We start from the raw sequence: 15,947 nt of genomic DNA, 5'->3' as shown, positions 1-15,947 counted from the left end.
ACTCGGCCATTTTAAGGTTATTAATGTCTTATCGACGTCTCTAACCTATCTTTAGGTCATATGGCACCTACTGCTGCATTCTAATATGATGGGAATGTCAAATTCAAATTTGTCCGGATTTAAGTGGCGGACCCTGTATATATATGCACGCGTTGGCTCGATGAGAGAGAAACGTCGTTTGCATAAATAAATAAATGATCACCGTGCGCTCTCTTCGCTTTCGTCCTGCGCTGCTCCTGCACGGGAATGTGATAGCTGAGGACGCTGCTAAGCGATACCTTAAAGTTTTTCATTATTGCCGTCTGATTCGCCCTCAATTCTCCTTCAAATCGGTTAGTAAGCGTGTGCAAAGTGTAATTAAAGATTAATTTTTTAACGAACAAAGAGCCGTAGCTCCACACACACACACACACACGATGAACGTGTCAATGGACACAAAATGAAAAAAAAAAAACAGTATAAAAAAAAATTTTAAAAGCACAACTTTTGAGATGAAAAAATGAAATCAAAACAGTCGGATCAACTTACTTTGGAAATTGCCGCAGACGGCATTGCAATCCTGTTCGGTCGGGAAATTATTTCGGTTACCGTCGCACCCGGAATAGCTAAACAAATGACAGCGACCGGATTGTTTGTCGAAGTAAGCTCGCAATATATTGGAATTGCAATGTCCTTTCTCCATGGGCTCGCTACAGATCTCTGTAATCAGTGGTGACATTTCGACGCACAGTGATATGATGAGAGAGAGAGAGAGAGAGAGACGCAACGCGGACACAATGAGACGCGCGGGGAACCGTTCCCCAACGCTCGGGGATGAAATGAACAGACACAAGTAAACGTAACGTGATCGATTTTGTTTGTTAGATACTTTGTTAATATCTCATGCGTGCTATCGTCGGTGCTGTAGTTAAACATCGGAAGGATGTCGTCTAACGGCGAGCGCATCGGAGAACGCACCTGCGCCTCCGCTAATTTATCTGCGTGTAATAAAAACTCAGCTAACACAGTATCAAATGTCAATTGATAGAGAAAATTTGATGCGAAAACAATTATTTCGACCAGGACTCGAATCAGAAATCGCTTCATTTTTGCTTGAAACGGAACGCGCTACCAGCAGATATACTACCGAGGCATTTGATGAATCTCTTTGCAAACAAATCGTAGAAAGTCAACAATTTATAGATTGATGATTTACTTCGCAGATCATCGAGGCAGCAGGTACGTATTCCAGAGAGAGATTTAGTAAGTCTCTCTTAAAGAGCGCTTCACTATAAAATTTAAGATCGAAATTTTCTCCGCAGTCTACCGATAAAAAATCTATTGTTTACATACGTTCCGCGTCCTCCTTCGAGAAATCGCAGCTCAAAATCTCGGCAGTGCACGACGCCTGCTGCACCTTGCACTCCTCGTCGTCCTTGTCCCAAAATTTGTTCATCGGCAGTCTGGATCGCAATTTCACACCCGGTCCGCAGCTCGAGCTGCACGGCGACCACATGCTCCATTCGGAATAGCGATCCTTTGGGCACTTCTGCGATCATCAATGTAAATCGATGATCATCATGTTCGAGAAGCAAAATGACCGCGATCAAATAAAGCGAAATTTACGTTTCTCACATTTTTCTTTCGTTTACGATTAGTAAACAATATTTTTCGTACGTCGAGGTGCAGACTTGTGACTTGTGACGGTGTCATGGATAAGATGATGAAATGGTGCAGGTATGTCGATTTTACTCGTGCGAAGCTGTCGCCGTTAGATCTAGCTGAGTGATTTTAAACTCTAGCACAAAGCTGCGAGTTCGGTCCAATAAATATCGAGCGGAACTTATTTAAGCCTCGTATTTTTCAAACTATGTCTCTTTGTTTTTCAAAGTATAGTAGTAATTTATGTTTTTTAATTTTAAATAATTTATTATATCTTCCAGACTTGTTGTGTTTAGTCTGTTTTTGTTTTCAAAAAAGTAATGCAATTAATTTTTTTTAGTAACTTATCACATATTAAGTGCAGAGTGTTATTTTTTGTTATGTGAATTAAAACTAATCATTTTAATTATCTCGTTGATCTCTCGTTTTAGAGAGCGTGCATTTTACAAAAAAGAAAACTCCTTCGCTCGATATTTGTCAGAGATTATAATAATTAGTCGTTACGCGAATTTTTTTTTTTCGCACGGATCCGAATAGATAGTTGCGTCGTACCTGCAGCCATTCCTCGTTCATATCCTCGGTTTCGTCCGCTGCCTCACTGACATAGTCCTCAGTATGATCATCCAACTTTGATCGTTGTCTTACCTCTTCCGGGTCCTCGCCATTGCAAGGAGCGTTTTCGCAGTCGATCGACTGTTGAAGCTGCGGTCCGTTTGGCTCGGCCCTGCAGTACTTGCGATATTTCCTCAGCCGGAAGTTTCTCGACCGTGTCTTGCTGCCCTCGCCGCAGCTCGACGAGCACGAGCTCCAATCTGTCCATTCGGACAATTTGCACTTGTCAGTGTTCACCAGTCCGCCTCGACGACCGTTACTGACGCAAATCGCAAGAGAAATCAGTTTGACAACAGACTTAAAAATACTTGTCATTGCAAAATATAATTTTTTTAAAAGATAATTAAAATAATTCTTTTATTCGAGCATTTTATTATAGTTAAATAAGAGATTTAATTTATATTTTCCAAATATAAATCTGAGAGTTTTAACCTTACTTATTTCACAGTGAAATTTTTTTAATTTGAGAAAGAAATGTTAGTTACTTAATTATTAGATTTGATTATAGTTACATTTTACTTTTCACGTTAGTCATAAGTACTTTTATATTAAAATTAAAATTTTAATTATCCTTTAAAATAAAAGTTATTTCTTTTATATTGCGAGTAAAGTCCTTTACCAGTGCGGGTTTTGTGGGTTGTAGCAAACCTTCCGATCCGTAACAAGAGTGTTGCATTTGTTCGCATTTGCAGCCGCTTCGTCGTAAAACTGGCGTTGTCGCAATTGCGTGCCAGTTCCACAGGTAACCGAACACGGACCCCATTCTGCCCAACTTGTCACCTTGCAAGCCTCTGTATGAACCGTCGAATTTTTTCCTCAGTTACATGTGATAACAATAAATTGTGCACATATTTTAAAATCTCGTATTTAGATCGTATATAGATCCAAAACCTAGACAAACATATTTTTAATTTATATTTTATATAAATAAATATATAGTGTGTTTTACGCACACACACCGCATATATAAACTTATCATGCAACTATATAGAATATATAGGAAGCACACACATTCAAGAAACCCAATATCATTTTCTGGAAAATGTGTTGCAACGATACTGTTGCTAGTTTTTTTTTTTTTTTTTTTTTTTTTCAATTTGAATTCACTGCACCTGTATCAGCCAGCGGATCGATGGTGTTCTCGCAGGTCTTCTCGTACAATCGCTGTCGGTTCAAGTAGAGCTTCGCAAGGGGTTTCATGTCTAGACCAGAAGGATCATAAAAGGGCGATCCCGAGTCGTTCGGATACGTCGACGTTATTCGCCGAATCGGTTCTTGCGGATCCGTCGGCGAATCGGGCGACTAGTAATCACGAGATATATGCAGCAATTAATAATCTATAAATCTACATGTAAGTGTTGGTTAGTAATTACAGTCGTAATTTCGCGTCGAAAAAAAACGCGTCGAGCAAACGCGTGTAAATAAACGCGTGTAAATAAACGCGTGATTTTTTTATCGGGGAAAGAAATTTTTTATTACGATTTACCCTACCAAATACGTAATGCCACTGTCGGTGCCGGCGTCATACGGGTACAAGTTCAATTGTTTGTTCGTTATCCAGGTGCAATTCGACAGGCAAAGCTCCAAACCGGCCACACCGATGAACCAGTCAGGAGACGGGACTAAAAAAATTAAATTATTTCATATCACAATTAAACGTAAATTTTGTTTCGCATTTATTTATAAATAACGAGATGTGTCTTACCAATCATAGATACCAAACTCATCAGATGATGCTTGCGGTCCACGCGGAAAACGGCGAAAGTTTTACCGGTCACGTTCGGATAACTGATGCCTCTCGCCTTGATGATGGTCCTTATCTTGTCGCTCTGGTCCTTCAATTCGGATTCTAATTTCCGAGTGGCACCGAGCTCGGCCACTTGTCGCAATCCTATACTGGCCATTTCGTTGTTCTGCCAGAATCTGTACTCGCCCGTGTGCGACGCGCCTATGACGTCTGAAAATCGAATCGACAGACCTCTCGGGAAATCCTGCGAGAAGAGAAAAAAAATAATGAACAACATCCCGACGCGGTACTTTGATTATTTGAAAAGTTTTTCTTACCTTTGGATGAGTATTGCGACTCCAATGAGCTTCGAAAATGACTTCGTATTTGGCTTCGTCGCAGGCGCAGCACTCGTCCAGAACTGGACCCTGATCGTCGGCTTCCGCTTTCGAGTCCGGACACATAGTGCGAACCAAGTTCGAGTCGTCCATGTACCATATGTTTGGCGCCTCCACCACTGTGGCTCTGCAACGGAAAAATCAAAACAAACACGATTGCGATACGTATGTATATTTTTTATAATGTGATTTATTTCTTTGAGATTCCTGATTAATTAGGAATGCTATATATTGAGGATGTTAATATAAGTATGTTATTTTTTTTCTACCTGAGAAGCACGCAACCACTGGCTTCAACGGGACTTTTCCAGATTATCGACACTTCCTCCTTGTCAATTTTGGACGTTTCCACGATGGTGTTCGGGCAGTTATCCGCGAACTTGGTCATCGTATCGTCCTCGAGATCGAAGACGCCTATATCGGCCGTCTCATTCATGTTTTCGGCCTCGGCGGATATGAGAAATCTTCGAAATTTCCGATGCGCCTGATCAGAATTATCGGACTTCAGGATCACTGAAATAATTGGCGCTTTCTACATATTTGTACTATTTAACATTGCGCTATAACGCACAGTCACGAAATATGTTTTGCACATGCAAAATTCTATTTTTTTCTCTTTAGGCGAAAAAAGAAACTTAACGTTTGCTGCAAATGTCGGAAAATAATTAATTTCGACAGCACCGACGTTCTCAATGAAAAAAAAAACGTATTATAACTCAAAAAAACGGTTTTTGCAAATGTCAGAAACTAATTACTTTCGATGATGGTGAGTAGCACCGACGTTTTCCGATATCGATTTTTAAAAAAACAGAACGTATTTTGGATTAAAAAAAAAACTTACATACGCGGCGCACAGTTTTATGTTTCAGAAATGTTGTTTATCAAAATTTATCGCGTACACGCACAATACGTGTTTTGCAAACACGATGTATCAAAAAACTACGTGTGTACGGATACGTGTCGGTTTTCGTATATTGAATGAATATTCGCGTCTCTCGCGGGAATAGAAATACATCAGGCCGACCGGGTGCTATTTATAGCAAGGATTAAACACACGAAACACACACACACACATACACACATACACATCGTGAATTCAGCGCTGCTTTCAAAGAGATTTCTTTCTCTGTCACGACGAGCGTTTATTACGTACAGATCGATCACGATTGATATGACAGAAAGTAATAATCGAAATGATTTTTTTTTTTTTTTTTTTTGAAAAAAGAAAATAGAATAAACGAAATCGAAAAAGAGTGCGTGACGTGGAGGAAAATTATAGACAGAAAATTCGATTCGGACGCATCGCGCGCTGCACAAAAAAAAAAAACCACGTTTATGTAGTCGCAAGGTTGTCCGTTCGTAGGTCACTCTTTATATCATAGGAAGTAATACTTAGCTGTGTTACAAGCCATTTATGGCTTCTGATATTCTGGGTCTTCTTCGACTCTGCGTCTCTTTGTTTACTCGTGTAAGACTTGCATGTCATTCCGAAGTTCCTTGAGATTCCTGTCTAAGATCGCTGCTGATCTAAGATTATATTATTGCGATCTCTCTGAGAGATTCTATTGTTCTCGATCGTGACAAAAACTAGAGCGCACAATTTTCAGACACGCGGATTGTCTCGAAATCCGTCGCGATATGCCGCGTCTTCATAATTCGTATCTAACTGAATTAACAAGATCAAATTGAAGATCATTGATTAAATTATCTTGTTCGATATTTTATTTTTTTTTTTTTTTGAACCGTCGTATAGTTATATCGCAATTCAAAATTTTTGTCGCGAGATCGCATAATGAGTCACGGTGTCCGCGTTCACCTCTCGCACGATCATTCTCATAACCCTGAATTAGAAGAATTAACCAGGCAAGAAAAAAAAACGCAGTTAAACTGAGACCTTCATCGGGGGTATCGTTTTTCCCACGCAACCACCGAGCGCTTCAGCGCAACGAGACTGTGTACGAAAAACAAATTCGAATCCGGGAAGAAGAACAATCATTTCGCGCGAATTACGCGACGGACGCGTGATTTGATTCTAAAAAAACGGAGATGAATAAATTTCCAGAGTCTCGCAGTTTGAGATTTAATCTAATCGGAGAATGGCGGAGTGTGCGATTGACCGATGTCTGGTTCGCGGGCGAACCATGTAACGTACATACATATGTTCGTCACCGCGCGTCATACGTGTGCGTCGACACATATCAATTGTCACGAAAGTGACTGACGTCACTTGCGCGTAACACAAGCGACAAGTTTTCATTTCGTTGAAGCGATATATAAACAAATAAAATTTGCGTTTAGCAAATGTGATAATGTCCGGGAATGTTGTTGTTATTATAAATTTTTGACATTTATGTTATTTCGTTGAAAATGACGAAGGTGCGAAAAATAACAAATACATGATAAACTGATATATACGTGATAAACTTTAAAATATATCGCATGGTCCGCGGCAGATGATTTTCCAGATGAACGTGGCGGCGGCGGCGGCGGCGAGCGTGTTTAATAGAATTTCACTGGACCCGGCTACTGTGAGAGAGAATCCGTTCGCAGCGGCGTCTCGCACCTGGCTTACCGCCAGCGGGCGCGTTACGTAACGCATTAATTCATCGGACCCACGAAATTTGCATGCGTTAGTGGATATATCGGAGGTGTCATGCGCGAGGCGAGTAAAGTTTCGCGAAGCGAAACAGTGAACGTTGATTGCATCGGATTATCGACTGGATATAGCGAAGGACCGAAATGTTTCCGCGGGGAAATTTGTCGCGGATGCGACATCGACAAAAAACGCGGACGCGAAACTCGCTTAGGTCGCAGCGCGAAAATGCGAATGCACAGAGAGAATTTTAACTATCTGCTCGAATTAAATGCGCGCATCGCGCGATGCGTTTTTTTGTTTTGCGTTTTTTTTTTTTTTTTCCATTCAACACTATGTCTCGAGAGAGAAAAAAAACTAGGGCACACGAGAATTCAATTAAATTTAATTTAAAATTTCTAACATTTCACACAGAATTGTCTCGAGAAATACATTGACGTACAATACCGTACCGATCGAAAAGTTTCAATTGAATCGAGAACAATTATTTCAAATTTGACGAATTCGTTGTCGTTTTTGTCAAGAAACAGTCACACAAACGGTGTTCATCATCCACACGGCCTGGTTTCGGCGACAAAGGGATCAAAACCGCCAATCCGCGCCACAAAGCTAATCGGTCAAAGTTCTCATTGCAACTCAACTCCGGCATTTATCTCGATTTTCGAGGCGAAATGACCTTTTCGGTCTTTCTGTCGCCCGTATCTCTCTTTTTCCGAATCCCCGTTCGCCCCGATCTTTCAATCCAAAGCCGAGAGACTTTTCGCTGATTGGAAGATCAGACCGGCGACAGTCAAGCAGAAAGCTTCTCGGTCTTAAAGATTTACGGCTGGATCTTCGGTAATTGCCGCAATTATTGCTAAAGTCGTAGAACCGCCGCAAGGAGAATCAATGCGCGCGCGCGCGCGCGCGTTTCAGAGCCCCGCGACAATCAGAATTGTCTGTATCTGTCCGATGACGTCTCGGCGTGTTTCATCGGTTTCTTGGTCGCGTTTGTTACACCTGATGCGAATTTACAATCATCGGATTATATTCCGGGTTTCGAAATTTTTCCGGATTTTTCGAATTCGTATCGCATCCGCGCACACTGCGCACACTTACCGCTGTACCGCGTGTTCGGCATGTACGCGTAAACCTGTTCGGTCCTGTTGTACAACGTCAAAAAGAAGTGAAATTTTCCCTCGGCGTTTGAGCGCGACATGGTAACACCTTCGATAAGCCGAGAGCATTTTGTTGAATTCACGCTTGTCACTGCAGCGAGGAGCAACAGTAAAACGCTGTAGCACGCAATCCGAGTATCGTACATCGTCTGCAAAAAATAACATAACCAATATGTGTTATTTAACACTCAAGAGGACAGGTCACTTCTGAATGGTTAAAATTCTACTTGAATAATCAAAAAATCTCTTCGCGTACGGCGCACGAGATAAATGTCCAATGATCGGACCACTTGTGCCGAACGTTTATTAAAACAATATAATTACAAAGAGAAATATTATATTGTGAATAATTAACATTTCAAAAACATATCTCTAACAAAGTTGTTATTATTGTTGTTTCTTTAAAAAAATATTTGAAACATGGATGTTTATGTTACGAATAACAAAAACCTCGTAAATCTTGTGTGATGTGTGAAAAAAATATACAAAAATCTCCCCCGAAACTTAAAGACACGCCCAATTGAGTGACCCAGTCGTCAAAGAGGGTGAGAACTGTGAGAATCAGCTGTGTACAATTTCACCATCGCGCGTGTTGAAAAAAAAAAAAAAAATTAATCTCCGCGAGAGAGAAGAAGATTTTAATTGTGAATATATATATACCGTCGGTATCGGACTTAGATGAAACGTAAAGCCGCGAGAATGTGTTTCTCGCCGCGCGAATGTAATCTCGTAAACGCTCTCTCGTCCCGTTTTTCCCGACGCAACAACGGCGAGGTCGCGATTACGAGAATTTGCGAACGTGGGTGCACGTGAATACCGCAAACGGGATCGATGCCAACACGTGAGAGACTTGCCCTCGCACACACGTCGGTCATATGCTCGCACGGAACACAAAGCGTTGCTGAAAATGAACCGAGTCATTGGCCGATCTTGGCAGTATCTCGGCGTGCGAAAAGCCCCACAGTTCATTGAACGAGCGTGAGCGCGCGGTTCATTGAACGATCGAAATAGATCGGACGTCGATCAAAAAATTTAAGCGGAGTGAAGGAATATATATATATATATAAACGCGAAATATTTTGAAAAGCGTATTTTTTTGTTTTTTTGTTTTTTTTTTTGTCACTTAAACTCTCGAGTTTTTTTAATCATCACTTCCGCATGAGAAGAGCGCAATTGCGCGAACGACGAATCGACGCCGCGTAGCGACGTCGATATATGTTGGTTTAAGAGAGTTTGAGGGAGGGAGAAAACGAGAAGAGAGAGCGTCGCGAGTGAATAGCAAGGATCTTCTTGGCGAGATATTACGGTAGGATCGAAGCCGCGAAATGGGAGCGCTTATACGTATGAAAAGGCGAGAGACGTATTCACACACGGTCTCGTCAAAATAGACGATTTAATCTTTGACGGCTTAGAAACTGTAATCCGTGTAATAATTTCTTATCAAATAGGTACGTCTTGCGCACACGTTTATATTAAACTTAATATCACATTAAACTTAATTTATTGTCTTTTAGATTGCGATTGATTTTCATCGTGTTTCTGTACGCGTTATTGTATAATTTACGGCCACTTTTGTATTATTAAACATTCAAGCACAGAGATTCCTTTATCCTCGTTTCGCTTAGCCGCTTCTTTTATACGTTGCTGCGCCCCCATTTGTTACGATCAGCCGGCGTCTCGTTTCTTTCTTACACATTTTGATCTTTCTTTTTTATTTCGCAATAAAATTAATTAATTTTATTCTAATAGTTCGTCAAATTTGTCCGCTCTTTAAGGACGTTCTCCGACTACAGTGGTTGGCAACCTAAATACAGTGGTTAGCAACCTAAAATATATCTCTTCTCATGAGTAAGTTTGTACTGCTATGACAAAGTTAAGTTGAGCTATTCAGCACTGCTAAGATCCGCTTACTCTGCGCAGAAGTTCAAAAATAGCTGCAGTACACAGCGCACACAAATCCAGCAAAACAAAAAAAAAAACAAAAAAAAAGCTACGGTTTGAGAAAAAAGGTTGCCATATTATTCAAAATCGTATTTTAATTAGGACACTCTTCACTACCACATACTTGTTTTTTAAAAAAATCCTAAGAAAATTGTCGTCAGTAATTTAAAAAAACCTCACTTCGCAAAGGCTCAACATAGGAAAAATCCATGTTAAAAATTGAAATATAAATCTTCCATATTTTGGAATTTAACATTGCTACCCCCTATTATTCAAACACAGGCTACGTTTAAATAGATCATAAACTATGTATATCGCAAATTTAAAGAAAATCCTAAGAAAATAAATAATTCGGAGAACGTCCTTTAAGTTAAATCCTATTGGATACAACAGAATATTCGCGCCCCATTGTGTTGCTTTATCGTTTGATTTTCATCTTTTTTTTTTTCATGTTTATTATAAATTTCGCATTGTATCTTACTTACGTCGGCACGCAATAAATTATTATTAAAATATTAGTTTTATTATTATTAATCTTAGAAAGAGTTTCTTTCTCCCGCGTGCTTTTCCTCGTCGCGAATGAACGTTTAGCGGATAAAAGGGATCTTACGGTGTCGGGGGAAGATCTTTTTACGTCTCACCTTAAAACACTCTTTATCTCGTCAAAGGCTTTTTGGAGGAAATTGCATTTCGATCACATTATATATACTTTAACAGGATATTTCGTTTTTCACAAACGCGAGAGAGAGATTGCGACACAAGCTTGTGGATATAAGTATTTTTTTCTTTGCGGAAGAAATCTCTCCCGTACAGAGATTTAATGATCTAAGTGCATAAAGACATTAGCGCGTAAAGACAAAAAAAAAAAAAAAAGCGAAAATGCACTTCCGCAGCTGCCGCTGGCAGAGAAATCGTCTCGTTGGTTTCTTTTCAATTGCTTTTTTATCCCTACTTATTCCGACATTGCGCGCCGCATACGCGCGCATCCGCTTCATCCGCCCTTATCTGTTTCCTCTTGCGAACGGCTTGACAATACGGTTCGAATAACGGTGTCTAGTCGTGCATAAGGGTCGTAGCATTCGGCACGACCGACTGATCGCACGTCGATCGGCGTAACAGAACGTGCCGGGACCGTGCAATTAGCAATCTAACACACAATCAATAACAATTTAATAAATAACGAACGTAATTGAATTGCGAATTAATTCAATTACAATTCATGACAGTAATTAAATTCAGTAATTAAACTTAAATTAAAGCGCAAAAAATCACAAGCGTGTTTTTAACACATTACACGTTGCTTGTTGCTGGAGGGTAAAACTACCGATCGCGACACTCACCGTCCGAGCTGAACATCACAGCTCTCTGAAAGAGAGAACGGAGAAGAGAAACTCTTCCCTTACTCGCGAAACGATTCAGTGCCGGCAGGTGCGCTTCGTCAAAACCTCACTTTGAGCATCTCTCTATCTCTATCTCTGTATACGTGTATTTTGCAACACGATATGAGCCATTATTCGATGAAAGCGGCGACGAAAGCTACCAGAAGAACGATCGTTTTTCATTTCATCAAAGAGGAAAAACGGTTGCCCTTTTTGACAAAAAAAAAAAAAAAAAAAAAAATAGCTCGAGCGGAAAAAGGAAACACACGATTGCGTGCAATTTACACGCGAAATTGCACCACAAAGGGCGACTCCGAAAATCTGTGTCCAACGGCACAACTCACCGTGACGTTGTTCCTCAACGTTGCAACTCTCTCTCTTTCTCTCTCGGCTACTTCTCGTTCTTTCGTTTCTCGCGTGTCCACGTGTCGCGTTTTCTTCGGCGCTATACAACAACGGGATATATACAACAACGCACATTCGAGCCGCATCCAACACCGCCGCGAATCTTCGGCTGACTGACAACGGTTTGACTCTCGGTCGGAGCTAATATCAGCGACTGTTACCACTTGGAGCGTGCGCAGCGTATCTAAAACGGTTTTCCCGCAACACTCGCGCGTTTTAGGGATGTGCTCGAGCATCGAAGAAATACGGTCGCATGTGTTAGTGACAGAAAGATCGACCGAAGTTTTTAATTCGTTAACGAAAATTTTTATTGCGCTTCTTTTTTTTATTATAGTGAATAAAATATCTCGTGTAAAATATTTTTGTTTTATATTTGCGCGATTTCTTTCTAGAAACTTTTTTTTTTATTAAAAAAGTTGTGCACTTGAAATTTATACACAAAATCGCTAATTACATCATATTGCGAAATGAATCGTCATCTCGTGATACTTCTAGAACCCAGAAGACTTAACTTAGAGTGAAAGAGAGAGAAAGAAAAAGATGCTGCGGTATGTAAAAAAGAGCCAAATTAAACTGGTTAATTGACTTGACCTTGTTCAATGCTGAATTGCTTTATTTGTTCAAGCACGAGAAAACTCTTTGCGCAGTTTTTCGGTAATTAGAATGACGCCGCGTGTCTATCATAATTCCAGCCAGTTATACACACACACACACACACACAAACACACATGCGCGTATTTTCCAAGAAACTGTAACAAAATATGTTTAATGTATCAAGTGCACGTGCATCATACGCAAATGCTTTTTTTCTATTTATTTGAAAATTTATTGTACATACATAAATATGTATAAATTTCAAATATTAATGTTAAAATTGACAATTAATATTAAGATTAAATTTTTATTCAAATTAAATTTATTAAAATTAAGAATTTAATATTAATTGCAAATTTTTATTGAAGTCATATTTTTATTATTAACCTTTTGTTGTTAACAACCCTGGCGGTGACTGGATCACTTGAGACACGATGGATATTTGTTATAATCAAATATATATTTAAATATTACTGAATAAAATACATAAATATATTTAAAAATAATAAAACTTCTTACAAAAATTTATTGAAAAATAAGATCGAGCGAACAGCTGTAGTGCATCGCGTTGGTTAATTTTACCAGTGAACAGAAATTAAGTTTCAATGCACTGAAGCATTTAAGCTGATTTTCCTTTGGGGTTTCTTTTTAGTTTGAGTTTTTTGATTATAAAAATGTATTTACTGGTATGATCGAAATAATGCGATTATTATTCGCAATTATTATTGAAAGCTTGATTCACAGTTCGTTAAATTAATCGATTCGCCTGATTCAAAGGGACCGGAAAAAATTATGTGGATTCTCGAACTCGGGAGCAGCCCGACTAGTATTCGCAGCCCCTAACACTCAAGCCGTGAGATCAGTAAGCCGGTCTTGACCGAAATATATAATGCTTATTTTGAATATTAAATTCACTGTCGTGTGAGTGTTTTCGTTTACTCAAAATAAATATTGTTTCAGTCGTTACATCGGTAATAAATTTCCAAAAAGAAAATCTAAACAAAATAATATATTCACCCTGTATTAATTTGGGCACGCGAAAAAAACAAAACTTTTTAATTATTCAGTAAAAATATTTACAGGTCACAGAAGTGACCAACTCGCAAGTCTCATCCGACGAGCATCCTCATACGAGGGTTAATAAACCGTCGTTGTCGCGTGTGCGTGAATCCAATGCATGATCGATCGACGATTTCGAAAGCTCGAAATCGTCGATTGTCTCGAGTCAACAACACTCCAGTCGTCTCGTTGTCGAACCAACAAAACTAGTACGAAGTTGAAAACTCTTTTCGTTCTTTTTTTTTCGAAAATCTCGTACACATTTCCACCATCCGCACATCCTTCAGCTTCATCATCGATTCATCATCGCGAAGAAAAAAAAAGAGACGGAACAACCATGAGCGAAGCGGTCGCGGAAAATCCTGCAGGTTTCTCTCTTTCTGTCGCACTTACACTACTAAACCTCAAAATTGCAATTTCTAACGTGTCTGCTATACGATACCGATGAAAAAACATCGGTATCAAATAAAAAAATCTAAAACCCAGTCGCAACCGGGTAATGGTACACCATAGTGCAATTTAAAAAAAAAAAAAAAAAAAAAAAAAAAACAAATATTGCACGAAGGTTATACTATCCGATACGTAGCGTATCTGTCATCACAGCGTGATTCAGAATGTGCGATTCTTCGCGTTGTAGTACTGGCCGTTATTTATTATATTCGTACAATTCGTTATTGTTTTTTAATAGAAAAAGTAGAAGACCGTCCGCCGACCAGCGGTTCGCAAAAATCCGCTATTGGGAGTAAAATTTACAAGAGTAGAATTCCCACGTCTCAGACAACCGGACGAAGTACAGCGCGAGTACGTTAATGTCACACAACTTTTATTGTCGTAAAATATATAGTGCTCACCAAAAAACAGTTCGTTTTGTTTGTTTGTTTGTTTTTTTTTTCCAAGTGCAAGAGAACGTAATAATAAAAACACCACAAAACTTTTTTTCCGCACGATTTAGATATCACTCCACAGAGAGAAAATATTTCCTTTCAGAGCGACTCGACGAGCCGTCCGCCGTGCGAGGAGTGTTGCAGCGAGATTAGCTCCAGCAATTCCGCTCGTCGACTGACCATGAAAACTATAAACTTACCGACGTCCATCAGAAAGCCAACGAATCCGGTATCCGCGAACGAGAAACGCCAACTGGAGGTTCAATTCAACTCGAAGAAAACGCGATATGTCTCTCTGAAAAAAGATCTCGTTCACAAGCAGGTAATTATCAAGGAATTTTTTTTCTTGAAACAAGAGTGTTTGAGATTTTCTTCTTTGTCTCTCAGAAAGTTATGCAAGAGATGCACGAAGAGATATCGAAATTGCGGGAGAAGATAATCGCGATCGGCGGCAAGGATCCCGGCAACGTCGAGACGCTCAAGCCGCTTCAGGCGGAATGTCCCAAGCAGCAAAGACTGCCGATCGTGCCGCTCGAGACGAGCCCGTCGAACGACAAGCAGCAGCAGCAGCAGCAGCAGCAGCCGATCTGCATGGACGAGTCGGCGGTGATCGGCGTGACGCTGATGCAGAACCAATTGCAGAGTCTTTGCGATCGCTCGCAGGAGATCTGCCAGAGCGTTCTCGACAAGAGCCTGTCGTTCGCAGCCCTCGTCAAGACCTGGCTGACGGAATCGAGCCAGGAGGAGAAATACATCGACGACAACATGCTGATGTACTGCGTGTTGGAGCATCCGAAACTGGAAACGCAACTGGCGATTCTCGGGCGCGATAACGAGGAGACGAGGATACGGCTGGACGAGCTGAGAGCGATTCAGAGCGACTTCGTGACCGAGTTCGCGAAAAGAACCTCGAGTCTGCGCAACGAATACGACAATTGTCGCGGACGTGTGAAGCAGGATCAAGTACCGAGCGTCGTCGAGTTCATGAATCTGCGGGAACAGCTGAACGCCGCTCTCGAGGATCTGAAGACGGAGCGCGACAAGGGGAATCAGACGAAGGATTGGATGAGAGGGGCCGAGCGGCAATTGCAAAAGAAAATTCGCGATATGGAAATTTACGTGACCAACATGGAGGCGTCGCAGCAACAGCTGCAGAACAACGTGAGATCGCTTCAAGCTCAGTTGAAGCAGAAGGATCACATGATGGAGACGAAGATGAAGGACATGCACAAAGCGTTGAAGAGCAGCGAGAGTCTCGTGATGAAGGTGGAGAAGCAACGCGACAACTTCGAAGCACGGTTGTTACTTTGTCCGGCGCAACCGATAAGAATCGCATTATCTAAATATATATATGTACATATGTATTATGTCTTCTTGATATACATATATATTCTGCAGGATAGTGGAACTGAAAGAGAAAATGACTTCCAAGGAAGCGGAAGCGAACGCGACTATTAAGGAGCTGTCGGAAAAATACGAAGCGATCAGCGCGGAGATCAGTGAGGAAAAGGAGAAAAGGTAAATTATAGCTCTCCCTTTTAATATTCTATTAGTTTCG

General features: G+C 40.4%; 2 protein-coding genes across 9 annotated transcripts in view; one reads left to right on the top strand and one right to left on the bottom strand.

The window, feature by feature from the left end:
• Window positions 1–15,947, bottom strand: part of LOC109855097 (spondin-1) — a 63,917-nt gene that overhangs the window by 2,175 nt on the left and 45,795 nt on the right. Inside the window, exons 1-12 of one of the 6 annotated variants that reach the window (XM_020428947.1) lie at window positions 14,357–14,388; window positions 8,069–8,276; window positions 4,647–4,890; window positions 4,318–4,504; window positions 3,959–4,244; window positions 3,745–3,875; window positions 3,366–3,555; window positions 2,873–3,044; window positions 2,194–2,512; window positions 1,333–1,528; window positions 529–699; window positions 203–322 (exon numbers count right to left, since the gene is read on the bottom strand). In XM_020428947.1, coding sequence (XP_020284536.1) covers window positions 203–322; window positions 529–699; window positions 1,333–1,528; window positions 2,194–2,512; window positions 2,873–3,044; window positions 3,366–3,555; window positions 3,745–3,875; window positions 3,959–4,244; window positions 4,318–4,504; window positions 4,647–4,890; window positions 8,069–8,273 — 2,221 coding nt within the window. In that variant the 5' untranslated portion in view covers window positions 8,274–8,276; window positions 14,357–14,388. Of the gene's footprint in view, window positions 1–202; window positions 323–528; window positions 700–1,332; window positions 1,529–2,193; window positions 2,513–2,872; window positions 3,045–3,365; window positions 3,556–3,744; window positions 3,876–3,958; window positions 4,245–4,317; window positions 4,505–4,646; window positions 4,891–8,068; window positions 8,277–11,791; window positions 11,987–14,356; window positions 14,389–15,947 lie in introns of those variants that run through there. The other 5 variants (XM_020428944.1, XM_020428945.1, XM_020428948.1 and 2 more) reach the window with 5 other exon arrangements.
• The window catches only part of LOC109855098 (putative leucine-rich repeat-containing protein DDB_G0290503), a 4,819-nt gene continuing 2,490 nt past the window's right edge, over window positions 13,619–15,947 (top strand). Inside the window, exons 1-6 of one of the 3 annotated variants that reach the window (XM_020428951.1) lie at window positions 13,623–13,714; window positions 13,793–13,873; window positions 14,194–14,306; window positions 14,493–14,711; window positions 14,777–15,687; window positions 15,788–15,907. In XM_020428951.1, the coding sequence (XP_020284540.1) occupies window positions 13,624–13,714; window positions 13,793–13,873; window positions 14,194–14,306; window positions 14,493–14,711; window positions 14,777–15,687; window positions 15,788–15,907 (1,535 nt within the window). In that variant the 5' untranslated portion in view covers window position 13,623. Of the gene's footprint in view, window positions 13,874–14,193; window positions 14,307–14,457; window positions 14,712–14,776; window positions 15,688–15,787; window positions 15,908–15,947 lie in introns of all 3 variants that reach the window. The other 2 variants (XM_020428950.1, XM_020428952.1) reach the window with 2 other exon arrangements.

The sequence above is a fragment of the Pseudomyrmex gracilis genome, unplaced genomic scaffold (genome assembly GCF_002006095.1).
Source record: "Pseudomyrmex gracilis isolate BER0280 unplaced genomic scaffold, ASM200609v1 scaffold_80, whole genome shotgun sequence".
In the NCBI taxonomy this organism is placed as follows: domain Eukaryota; kingdom Metazoa; phylum Arthropoda; class Insecta; order Hymenoptera; family Formicidae; genus Pseudomyrmex; species Pseudomyrmex gracilis.
The sequence above is the reverse complement of the archived record's forward strand: the minus strand, read 5'-3'. Positions and strand labels throughout refer to the sequence as shown.